General features: G+C 49.9%; 1 protein-coding gene across 4 annotated transcripts; it reads right to left on the bottom strand.

Moving 5' to 3' along the window:
- Nucleotides 1-739: 739 nt before the first annotated feature.
- Nucleotides 740-12390, bottom strand: ZNF821 (zinc finger protein 821). Of its 4 annotated transcripts, XM_010149785.1 has the most exons (7): nt 12313-12352; nt 5398-5527; nt 5318-5326; nt 4760-4901; nt 3424-3519; nt 2339-2505; nt 740-1645 (listed from the first exon to the last, which is right to left on the bottom strand). In XM_010149785.1, exons 1-7 carry the CDS (start codon nt 12350-12352, stop codon nt 994-996), a joined length of 1236 nt encoding a protein of 411 aa, XP_010148087.1. In that variant the 3' UTR covers nt 740-993. The 4 variants fall into 4 exon arrangements, with proteins under 4 accessions (XP_010148087.1, XP_010148088.1, XP_010148090.1 ...); XM_010149786.1 differs by lacking the exon at nt 5318-5326 and having other exon boundaries at nt 3424-3528; nt 4766-4908; nt 5402-5527; nt 12313-12390; XM_010149788.1 differs by lacking the exon at nt 5398-5527 and having other exon boundaries at nt 12309-12352.
- Nucleotides 12391-13015: the final 625 nt, after the last annotated feature.

The following is a 13015-nucleotide window of genomic DNA, read 5'->3' as shown; positions in this document are numbered from 1 at the left end:
TGACTGGGCCTGATCGCCTGGTTATGATCACATTTTGCCTTGTCTACCTCTTGACTAAACTAAAGAAAGCATGAATTCCATATCCTCTGACAGGTTTTTCCAGACTTTGTTATTGTAGCTTTCCCTGAGTCCTCCCCAGCTCACCCCTTTTCCACATTCCTGTCATTAGTTTTGCTGCTGAGGGTCAGCAGCTCTTTCACTTGCAAACCTGAAATGCTGTTTAAGTGAAAATTAACTTGTGAGTAAACCAGCAAACTTCTGTTTGCTTACCTCAGCCAGCCTTCCTGTTAGTGTTTATATGGGGTATCTTAGAACAGGAACTTGGTTTTCTCTTAGTTTTCCCACGGATGCTACTGCAAATAAGCACATAATGACAGTGATAAAGCGTGTGCACATATGGGGTATCTTAGAACAGGAACTCGGCTTTCTCTTAGTTTTCCCATGGATGCTACTGCAAATAAGCACATGACAGTGATAAAGAGAAAGCATGTACAGAGCCATTTCCAGGGAGACAACATCCTCCTTCACTTCCTTTTTATGGGCACAAACTGCGAGGGAGTTACTCCTGCAGGAGTCGGGGACTATCAAAGTCCTCAGCTCCGTAATTCATGCTGCAGTAAACAAGATCCCTTATTAGTGAGGTAGGCTCAGCACATCTGCACGCACCCAAACCCATCGATGTGCAAGGGTCCAAGAACAGGACAAAGCACCAAAGGTAAAGAAGGGGACTAAATAAACATGGACATTAATTTATTTTCCCTCTGTTCACAGACTGTGACTTGGCCCCCAGAGCAGACTGTATCCTTGGAATCTGCTCCCATCAGGGCTACTTTGGCAGACATCTCCCCGCTCTGTTCTCCCGTGTTCGGGAGAAAACCAGAACCATCTGTCAGGGAGAGTCAGCCAGGGACCCACAGCAGCCTCCCCAGTGTAGAAGCCTGCCGGTGCACCCGTGGCCGGTGCAGCAGCGGTGGCACGGTCCGTGGCTGTAGCTCAATGCAGCGCACTGTTGCTCTGCTCCTCAAAGGTCATTTTGCCCAGCAGCTGGCTCTCCAGCTCCACATTGCTCACTGGCAGCTGGAAAAAGTTCATTTCAGCTGCCAAAGCGGCCATGGCAGAGGGGTCCTGGCCAAACTGCGCCCGGAGCATCATGTCCATTTTCTCCAGGCGCCGCTTGAGCCTCTTGGCCTCACGCTCCCGGATGAGCCGGGCCTGTCGTTTCTCTGGGGTCTCGTTTGCACGTTTCAGTCGCATGGCTTCCCGGTCTCTCTGCAGCCGCCGCGCCCGCTGTTCATCTGTCTCCTGCATGCGCTGCAGGCGCTTAGCTTCTCGATCCCTCATACGCCTCACTTCCCGTTCTTCGGGAGTCTCATTGTCCCGCCGGCTCTTCTTGGCCGTGCGCTCCCGCTCCAGACGCTGCAGCCGCACTTCCAAGGGCTCGTTCTGCCGACGAAGTGCCCACTTTCGCATGCCAGGTGCCTGTGCCTCCAGCAGCTTACGATAAGCAGCACAGTTGTTGCATACTAAGAGGATGCCTGCAGGATACACAGGGGTGTGAAAGGCAATGTCCTTCCCCTCAACACCGGAGGGGCCCTCGCCCTGTGCCGGCAGGCGATCTGCACTGAGCACCTCTGGCAGCTTCTCACTGGAAAGCAGAAAAGACAGAGAGTCAGAGACTTGGTGCTGACAAGAGAGTCCCCAGACCGCCCAGGGGCTGGAATGAACAGTGCCCCTACCACTCCCCACGACAGAGGCCTTCGCTGAACTATTCCTGCCCACAAACATGTCCGAATATATAAAATGAAGCCACATCATATCCAGGGGTAGGAAGTGGATTGGCCCAGGGCAGTGTCTGGGTTGGAAGAGCACACGAGCAGGAATTAGCCAGCAAACTGCTCCTCCCTGTCAGATCTAGATTTCTCCTTTCAGCCCTATTTCACTAGTCAGTGGATAATCTTCCACCAGGCTGGACACAAACAAGGAACGTTTTGGTTTCTGCCTGTAGTCCTGCTCTGGAAATGATGAACCCATCTGGGCAGTACAGACCTACTCTGGTGGATTGCTGGGTAAGGGTAGTAGTAGATTGTTCTCCAGTGCCCAGTTCTAGTTCCTCACAGAGCTAAGGAACACCTTTTCAGCAGCACAGCCTGTGGAGGTCTTAGCAGGTGATGCAGAGCTGCAGGCAGGAAGGGATCGAGGGAATCACTCACTGGGGGTGTTCGCAACTCTCCTGCAGGCCTCAGTGGGTCCAGAGCCATGACTTCCGTGTCATTTAAGGCGACCCACCTCATCTGTAATGCGGGTACCCTAGCCCCCTCACCAGCCCAGTGACCCTGACCTGTTGAATGTGGCGTGGCTGGTGAAGCGTGCTCCACACACCGCGCAGTTTGACAGCTGGTCCTCTGAGTGGATCAGGAGATGTCGCCCAAGGGATCCCGGGGAGCTGAGGGCTCTCCCACACACAGGACACATGTAGCTCTTGGCACTCACCACAGCTGCGGTATGCTGCAAAATAACCACCGTGTTAGTTATGAATTGCCCAGCTCCCCGCCCAGTCTGCTCAGCGGATACTCAGCGGATACGGCAAACCGTTCAGTTCAGCCTCTTGGAATGAGAACCCGTTACCACTCACCCTCTGTCTGACAGCTCCTAGATCAAGCTCAAGACATATGGGGTGTCACAGGTCAAACAGCAAGGAGGAAACCTTTCTATGGTGCCACTGCAGTGCAGAGAAATGATAAGGCCAAAACACTTGGATTGTAAGACCTGACCCTTGTTTTCAGAAATGCATCTCTGGAGCTGCTGTTGCTGGACAGAGCATGACTGGACTAAGAGTAAGCAGGATGCTGGTGAGGAAGCGCTCAGATGGAGACAGTCAGCTGGTGCAGGTAAGTGGCCAATTCAGTTCTGCTTCACTCTTACAGACTTTGATGTGCTGAGAACAGAGTGCTGACAACAAAACCTGTGGGATTCCAGCACAGATTTCCTGCAATACTGGAATAATTTCAGAGGAAGAACAGTTTTTTTCAGTGGGAACTGTGACAAAGGTACAAAATAAAGAACTGAGCGATTAAGAGGAGGAGGGTTTATTATCTCACTGAATGGTGTAAAAATTTCTTCCATGTTTAATCTGAAGGAACTGCCTGGTCTTAGCCTGCAACTGTGTGCAGAAAGTGCCTTGGGATAGAGTTGTGTTTTCCAGATCTGCAGACCAGTGCCTTGCTGATTCCTTCCCCAGGACACCCTCTGGTCATAGTTTACTTCTTTCAGCTTCAATCACACCCTGGCTACAAGCTCAGTTCTGTGACTGCCAAGACCAGAATAAAGCCACCCTGTGCTTTGGGTTGTTTCCGGATTTGGGGTTTAAGGGAGCTGGAGGGGTTTAAGACCAGAGATATCTCACAGGTTGGAACTATCCCCTACCTGGTATACATGAGCAATGAGCTGCTCTCTGCTCCCACACTCCAGCTGGCAGAGGGGACACTGTGACAGTCCCACCATGGGGTCAGCACTCAAACTCTCAGGCACCTACAGGAAGGAAAAGCCACGTTGTGTAAGGCAGACAGATCCCCGCACACAGCCACCCCACCCTCCATTAGTGTCTCGTCAACACTGCAGGCAGGCTTTGACCAGATCAAGGGCTGTGTGCCCAGTCCTGCTGAGGCTGGTTTGTGTTATTGCAGTCCAAAACCTTATGCAGCCCCTAAGCAAAACTCCTACTGTCATGGAGAGAAGAGGCAGAGGCCTCATGGCCTCCACTCACAGCCAGGCTCTTGCCAGCCATCATGGTTTAACCTCGGCTCACAATTAAGTACCACAGAGTCACCCAAATCCCCCCACCTCCTCCTCCAATGGAGGAGAATAACAATTTAATAATTAAGTATAAATTAATATTATAGTGATACTAATAATATTGACAATACTACTACTAATAAGTAATTAAAATAATAGAAAATAAAACACATTATACAATTGTTCACCCCCTGCTGACCAATACCCAGCCAGGTCCTGAGCAGCCAGAGTCAGCGCCTGGGAGCCCAAGAGCCAGAGCCCGAGCGCCATCGCAGCAGAGCGCGAGCGAGCCCCACAAGCGACGGCACGACCGGGAAAGCCAACCGACCCACCGACTCACTAACCGACCAGCAAGCCAGCGAGCTAACAAGCAAGTAAGCAAAGGAGCTATAGCTCCCCGGACCACTCCCTGCTTAAGTGCTCTGGAGCAAAACACCCCTTTGGTCAGTTTGGGTTGGCTGCCTGAGCTGTGTGTGTCCCTACAATGCTTGTAGTGAGAAAGCTGGGAACCAGGGCAGTATCAGAAGTTGGAAAAGACCTTGAAATGGTGCAAATACTCCTTAGCACCAACTAATAAACTCCTTATCAGTACTATTCTCAGGGCAAATCCAAAAACATAGCTTCATACCAGCTACTGTGAAGAATTAACTCTGTCCTGACTAAAACCAGCACAGTGGCTCTGGTAGGCCAGGCCTGCTCCGTAGCAGAAGGGATGGGGAAGTCGGTCAGAGAAAGGCATCAGAACCAAAGGAAAGGGGCACACTCGGCCAGCCAGGGGAGCAGCAGTTTGTGCTGGCTATCTCCTGTTCCTGATAACAAGAGCTCCTCACACCTTTCCTCCTGCCAGGAGACATTGCTTGGAGGAGATAGGAGGGAGAAAAAGATAAACTACGGTGAGGAGAGGAGGTATTCAGACTGTACCCTTCTGTCTCCCTGGGAGCCTAAGGTGAGCGCAGAGCCAGTACACACTTGCCTCATTTTCTCTCATCAGTGGAGCTGCAGCCACAGGTTGTTCTGCATTCTCTAATTCTTTCTTCACTTTCACCATTGAGCCATCCTCCTCAGATGTATGGGAAGAAACTTCATCCTGGGTGGTTTCCTCATCATCGCTGCCACCTGGAACATGCAGAACAGTTATTCCAAGCGTCAGGACCCTGAGGGCACTCATAGGCCTTAACTGTCCCAACCAGCGTCACCTGGGGCCTCTACCCACACCCTCTGACCAGGGGCTCCGTTTAAACTCAGGCTGGGGCACTTCAGTCCTTAAGTGCTCTGTGGAGTCCCTGGACCTGGCCTGTTACCCTGCCTTGCTTGTGGACTACTGGACCTGCTGCTGTTACCACCCTGCTCTGGTAAGCTGGGGCTACATCCCAGCAGTGAGGTTGTAGCCCAATCTGTGTTGTGGTGGCCCTTGGCTCTGGGCTTGCCTTCCCTTAGGGAGCAGCCCTGTTCTTGCTCTTTGCTGACACTAAGAGCCAAGGGCTAACCCAGAGGAAGGAGATGGGTAAGATGGTCCTCAGAGCACCCCCACGAGCTGTGCAGCGCCTCGCCCCTTGTCAAAGTCTCCCCAGTCCACTACCTTGCTGTTATTGGAAGGGGCAGAACTCACTGCTGCTGGAGTCGGGGTCTTGCAGCGGGTGAAGGGCTGGCCTTTGGTCCCCAAGAGCTCCAGGAAAGTTGCTTTTCATCATGGCTTGGCGGGCTTGCTCCTCCAGCCCTGCAAAGACTTGCTCCCCTGGCAGCCACAAGGACAGAGAGTCAGATTGGTGTTGTTCCACTGCTTTCACCACCAAAACTTGCCAAAAACACAAGTGTGGGGCTGCTCACCTGCGCTGTGCAGAACCTCTGAAGTCACCTCTCAGAGCATTTAAGTACTGCTTGCCTACCCTACAACACCAGCCTCTTGTACCTGCTGATGTGACCAGTCCCTGTGCCTAGAATAGTCTTACTAGTGGAGATGTCCTTCATCAGGCTCTTTATGTGCCACTTTATCCACCAAAAACCCCTGAGATCCCATATAGCTGCTATATGTAGCCAGGTGGCTTTCTCTGCTACTGAACTATCCAGCAATGGAGCTATAGCACAGCTTGGGGGGAGATGGAGGGGGGAAGCCACTTGGGGATTGTGACAGCATCCCAAATCAGACACAGTGCTATATGGCTCTTCTAAATCAAGTGCTATTCCCTGCTATAACAGGCAACTTGCACAAAAATAGTATCCCCCTGGGTGCTTGGCACCTCATCTGCTCTCCAGTGATTGTAAAACCAGGGGTTGTCCTGGGTGTGCTCCATCACCACCCTCTGTCCCAGGAGGACTGAGGACAAGCTGCCCTTCAAGGTGTTTGTGCCTGGAGCTGGTGTTCTCCTGTTTACACGAGGGATAACCTGCTTCACTACCTTGCCGTGGCCAGGAGTGGCCCTGGCTGAACCAAATCTCAGCGATGCTTCATATGCTGAAAACCAAAAACTAAGGGAATGAACCCAGAAAGCTGAGATGCTCGTTTAGGATTGCTTACAGTCTGCTTTGCTGAAAGGCACTGATTGCTAGTACCTCAACTCGATAGGGGATGGCAAACATGCTGAAAAAAGGCAATTATTTGTGCTAAGAACTTCTGTTTCTAAAGAATGACAATAGAAGGCAACCATTAATTTTCATATGAAATCAAGCAAATGACTGTTCCAGGTGTAGTCATGATTTGCCTCTCTCAGTGGATGAGCTGGAAGTGCTTGGGACAAGGTGCCGAAGTTCCCATCAAGCTAGCTTTTGGGTTAAATTTATCAACGGATTTGTAAGCGCTCGAGAACCACTCAAAGCATCAATGCAAAAAAGCTAAGGAAGACACAGCGCATTTGTCATGTAAAACAAAAGCTTTTGGAACAAAATTGTACCCTTTTAATACAGGGCCACAGCTGGCATCAGTATAACCAGGGAATGGAATTCCTGATCCATTGAGAGCGCACCGGTCCTGTTACAAGGACAGGCACGTTCCCACACGCTAAACCACGTCAGCCAGCTTTGCCCCGTATTCACACTCCCACTGCCTTTCTGTGCTCACCTCTCAATTTCTGGCAGTGCTTTAAAAAGCAGTAGTTTATGGAAGATTTCAAAGACCTTCAGAAGTTTCACGGAGAGTGTGGGAGAAGAGTTTTAGTTCCCAACATCCCCATGGAGGTTTCCAAAAGCATGTGAAGGCATTTATCATTCTGTTTCAGCAATGTTGGAAAGGGCTCTGTAGAGGTGGCTTGAGAACCCAGTTCATGCGGGCTGAAAAGAGGTGCCAAGGAGCACCCTAAATCTGTTTGTCACTGAAAGCAGCAGGTACCATGGTGTTTGCTGTGACGCATGTATCCCCATCAGAAGCCATTCCAGTACTGAACGCTTTCCATAATCTGGAGTGCTGCTTTTACGCCTGGACCACAACCTCACATCGGTGACCGGGACTGAGATACGGACTGTGTGAACAGCAGACGCGACAGAACTGCAGTGCCTCTCCAAGTAGCAGATACCCACAAACCACCAGGATAAAAGCCCAAAGACCAAAAAAGCAACACAAAGAAGAACCATGGTGAAATGAGGAAACATGCAGAATACAGGACAGATGTAAAAGAGACATGCTACCTGTGACAGAGTTACTAAACAGGATTCCCAAACACCACCGTAACTGCTAGTGGAAGCAGTTACGTGTTTGTTTTCTTCCCCCTTTCCTCTCCCTGAGGGCTAATGTTTCCACCGAGCAGCAGCCTGGAGTCTAATGGCAGGCAGGTTCCTGTTCAGATACACATGCAGTCTGCAGGATTTTAACAACTGTGCTCTGTATATGAGGTGACTGAGGAGGGAACTCCTACCAGGAACACTGTCATCAATCACAGCAACCAAGAGAGCAAGCGTGCCTGGCAGTGGCCTTCCTGTACAGCACACCCAGAACCCAGTTGGCGTTGATTCAGCGCCTTCCTGTACAGCACACCCAGAACTCGGTGCTGATTCAGTGCAGTGCAGAGCACTATCAGCTGCCAGCCAGAAAGGCAAACTGGTAACCAACCCAGTGCTGGTAGCAGACCTCATGTGTTCTCTGCTAGCCTGTACCTAAAAGGCATCGTGAGATTGGGAAAGACAAAGTTTTTACAGTGCTATCTTCAGCTTACACAGAATTTCTTGCATATCAAACTAGTATTGTCTCCAAAAGAACTTAGTCCATCCTAAGTTCTACTTTCACGAAGCTTCAGATCTTTAATGTTTGACAGGTACAGGGTTATACTTTCATTGTTTCTGCACACACACGCTCACACACAGACACACCCCCACCTCCACCCCCTGTTGCAGACACTTACATTCATTTGGAAAGGGAATAAGACAGGCAACAACTTTAGGATCACTGCTATTAGTAATGGATGTTATGCTCAGTATTGAATTCACAGACTCTTCTCCAGAAGTTTCTTTATTAAATACAGAAAGGGCTGCAGGCTGACCACAACGCCAAAACAAGTCACTGTATTTGTTTTACAAACAGCTAGAGACGTAGGACAGTGAAAGATCATACAAATGCCTCTGCTTTGCATTCCAGTTCTCCTCTCCATAATCTTGTGAGTGGGGTGCCAGGTGCGCAGCTGTGGAGGTGGGGGGCAGCCCTGTGGTACTGTGCAACGGGGGCAGGTAGGACTGCTAGGATCTGGTGGTGTATCAACTTGGTAGCCAGAAAGGATTTTACTCCTGAGCCCTTCCCTTCTGGAACTGTATGAATGCAGGGTAACTCTCAGGTGTTCTGGAAAACAAACACACAAACAAACAACCCCCACCCCAAAATCCACAAAAGAAAATCAAAAGAAACCGCATCATTCCCCTGTCTTTCTTCCTAAACAGAAAGATCTCTCAGAGATTAATCACTTCATTCCCTCCTTGTACATCAATTTAAAGTCCCTGTTCATGTAGGTCTTCTCTGTGTTCCTTTCCTGGACCTGAAATCTGCAAGTCTTTCCACCACTGTGGATCTAGTCCACCTGCCCCATCGCTATTCTGGGTTGTCCACACTGCTGTAGTGGTTACTGAAATGAAAAACAACACAATTGAAAGGGTTAACAATGGCAGCCCACAGAGCCCTTTAAGAATCAAGGATTTTGATGCAAGTAACATTTCTGCTTGGATTTGAATACTGGAACTACTCCTTGCAAGATACTTTCCCTTCAAAGCAGGAATACAGACAGCAGAACTGAAGGAACACCGAAGAGCACAGAATGTGTGTGTATCAGAGGGAGAGGGAAGGAAATAAGGATTAACAGGATATTTGGACCATGATAGATAGATCTAGGAAGTGGGAATTAACTTGACTAACAAAAGCTGTTCTGAAGAGTTCTAAAATAAGCATCCCTTGCAAAGGGTAGGAGCAATACAAAGAAAAACAGCTCATGGGACAGCAAGGACAGCAAATAGAAGCACACGCTACCGCCTGCAGTGCATTTTTGGCAAGCACAAGAACAGCGAGTAGCCAATATCCAATGGAGTGACAGTGCAGCAATGGATGGGCTTGAATGCAAGATGAGATGAACTGCTTAGAGAGATTTCATACTTTAGACTCTGGGAGAAAATAAAGACCAGATTGAACTAATTAAGATATCTCCACAGGGACAACATGAACGTACTGTGATTTTCAGTTCAGTGTGGAACGGGCAATGCAGTAAGTACATTCCAGTATTACAGCTTTATCTGTTGACACTTTGTCAGGTGTGCGTGTTTTTCATGCACCATGTGGCAAAACAAAATTAAATTACTGAGCCAATTACTGCTGCAGCCCTGCCAAAGGGGAAATGACTACAATTAAAACTGTGAAGGACTGGCCATCATGCCCAATGCGACTTTTGACACAACAGTCATTTTTACCATTGTTTCTGTGTGATTTTGCATTTCCTTAACACATCAGCTTCCATTTGAAACTGGTTTTGACTTGTAACACACAGCTTCCCAGCCGGTCGCTCTGCATGCCAAACACAGTGATTCTGTGCTAAGTGAGGACAGCAAACCATGTTGTGTGAGCAGGGTTAAATGAGGGCCATGCCAAGCCTGGAAAGTAACCCTGGAAAGAGGTGGCACCGAGCAAGCCAGGGAGAGGAGAACTGCAGCTGTCGCTTGCCCTAGTGAATCCAAGAAGGAAGATAACATGGAGCAGCCATGCAAGGAAGAAGTAGGCACCGTCCTCCCACAAATTCACCCAGTTAGATATTCAGAGTGGTATTTGTGCAAATCCAAGAAGCACCTTCCCAGCCCCGCAGCCTGCCAAATCAGACCCCAGCTGCAGACAACTGCGTAAAAAGCTGCATACCTGCTGTCCCTTTTATTCCTCTCCTCCCAACCACTTCAGTCCCTGTGAAGAAGTCTCAGTAACGTGTCTGCTATGTCTCAGCCTGACTTCTCACTCTGCTGGCTCACACACTTCTTGGAGCTGATGCTCTCTCCGATTATCCTCGTCAGTGCACTGCATGGCATTTCTGGGCCTTCCAGACACACAGCAGGCTAGATAGACAGAGAAGTCCCAACGATTTGGTGGTGTTCATCATACGACAGACAAGATTTTCTATCCCAAGGTGGAGACATTGCCACTGACATTTTCCTGGTATCCTTCAGTCCCTTTATTTTCTTGTGGTCCTACTTGCTGCTCCTGTTGAAGAGGTGCTCTGTAGCAATGTACCGCATGTGAAGGAGGTGAACAGATCCCAGAATTCCTCTCTATCGCATACCAGATGCCATAACCTCAACCTCATGCCTGCTGGTAGCATGTTTGTCAGATCCAAAACTGGAGACAGTCACTTGTATTGCAGATAAAAAAAGCAATGTTCACTCTGAAAACAGTGCACAACTGAACCCCATAACATGTACAGCTTTGTGTATAAGAATACAAGCTTCTGAAGAACATGACCCTTACACAGTGGGGTGCAGAAAACAGCTCGCCTAAAGATCACGGAAACCCTACCTGCACCTTTAGAGCTGTTGTAGCCCTTGGTTTCCATACACGAGGCCACAGCTCCACACCAGGGGAGACTGCATTCCTTGTGTAAGTCTGATCTAAATGGCAGCATCTGGGCACTCTTGGAGGCAAATGTGTGTGGACACAAGATGTGTTACTAGCATCACAGGACATACTGAATTTATTTAATGACTTTGGAATTGTCTTCCTTAATGTACTATGGGGCAAATCAAAGCTATACTCTGTCCACTCCTGAACCCAGGGCCCAGAAGCAGGAATTGGAGAGCACAAGCCAGTGCACATGCCAAAAGTCACTCCTCAAGGCCTTTACACTAGCCACCAAAGAAAGCTTTGTCAGCTCTCCAATGCACAGTTCTAGCAGCCAGTGGGGCTTTCAAGTCCCAGACAGAGATAATTCTCCCCAGCACACTTGCTAAGTGTGCAAAGCGTTAGGTTGCATCACTGTATTTTCCCCTAGTACAGAGAACAGCATGCAGAGATTCCTGTTGCTGTACCCCCACAAAACAGGCAGCACAGAGAAAGACATGCAAGCCAGCAGCACGAGCCAAGTGAGGCAGTGTTAGGGCTGCAGCATTCAGCTCTCTGTCCCATACTGCTGACAGCTACGACAGCTTAGCAATACCTAGAGCCCTCTCATCAGCCTTGCTTTCACATGTCTACAGAACTGGAAATTTGTTTTCCCTCATTCCAGCCCAAATTCCAAACATGTCTCCAGCCACAGCTGGGTATGCAGAATGGTATAGCTTCAATCCCCCCAACATCCCTCTGCTGCATTCCGTCAAACAAAAGCCCTGTATGAGCAGCTTCCCCTTTGCAGCCAAACACCCCTACGTGCCTCCCAGCTCCGCTAACATTCCTCCGTAGCCTGCCCACAAGAAGTGCTGGTGCACAGCATCTTCGGCCCTTTCACTACCTAACCCTAACCCAGGGTCTTGACAATCCTGGAGAAAGAGATCTGTCCTATCAGCTCAGCTCATGAATGATCTGACAGCATTTATCTGTCCAGTAAATTACTTTACCACAGCCCATTCCCTGCAAGGAAAGAGCAAATGGCTTTACTTACATTATCTGGTAGGAAATTGAGGTACAGTGAGCTTAAGTAACATCTCCAAAGCCAGTCAGTTGAGTCTGTGGGAGGGCAAATATCAGAACCCAGGAATTCCTGGCTTTAAGCTGCACACTCAGACTACCTCACCACCTCTGCTACCCCAGATGGGCCAGAGCCCTGAAGTCACATTTCTTTGTACACTAACTTGCGCTCATGACAGTGTGAACGCAAAGCACAGCTACAGGCCCTGCACATACACACCTACCTTTACAGCATCAGTTGTTTGTTCAAGCCTACCCCTGTCCTGCCACGCCAGGACACAGCCAGCTCCCCTGACGCACAGAGCTCAGTTTCTCTTCTCACAGTCCCCAAGATGAAACATGAATAACCACCATTCCCCCCAGACTGTCCCTTGTCATCATTCCCCTCCTCCCCGTCTCACTCCACAATAATCCAGCTAGGGCAAGGATCCCACAGGGCTGTGTAATGTCATACTCACAGTGAACTTTGTTAGGAGTGGTCTGTTTCCGACGGGACATGTTTCCCTGACCTGGGAGCACAGTGCTGGTTCCCTCAGCAGAGGGCTCACCTGAGAAGAGAAGAGCCTGTCACACACACCACTGGAACCTTCTGAGCCTCTGGCCAAATGAAGCTGGCGGTCTCAGCGGCATTCCCCATCCTTCTGCCTACAGTGCTCGCTCTTTTATTCAGCGCCAGCATCCAATACAATCCACAAGCATTCCACACACCACTGTGTATGGGCAGTCCCACACAGTTCTCAAGCAAAGTTATAAGCAATCCTCTCCCCAGCACACAAAAAGTTAAGCCTGTCCCACTTCAAGAGTGACTGCAATCCCAGCCCAAACACCCTTCTCCCTCCTGTTTGTTCCCACGGCTGACAGGGCAAGAGCCTAATCAAACCTGCAGCCCCTGCCCTAACCTCTAGACCCCCACCCAGAGAGGGAACGAGGGGGCGCGAGGCCCCACCATGCCCAGAAGGCTGGCCTCGGCCACCGGATCACCCAGCCCAGGCAGACAGGGGGACCGGCCGCCCCACTGCCACAGTTCCAGACACAGCAGCAGCTGACAGGGCCGTGCGGACGGTCCAGGGACAGGTCTCGGCCCAGACTTATGCTCCACAAAGGGCCTGACCTCCCCATCTTGGAGACAGGCACGAGGAGAGGGAAACAGCGGGGCTGCTG

Source organism: Eurypyga helias, unplaced genomic scaffold (genome assembly GCF_000690775.1).
Source record: "Eurypyga helias isolate BGI_N326 unplaced genomic scaffold, ASM69077v1 scaffold18264, whole genome shotgun sequence".
Lineage (NCBI taxonomy): Eukaryota > Metazoa > Chordata > Aves > Eurypygiformes > Eurypygidae > Eurypyga > Eurypyga helias.
The sequence above is the reverse complement of the archived record's forward strand: the minus strand, read 5'-3'. Positions and strand labels throughout refer to the sequence as shown.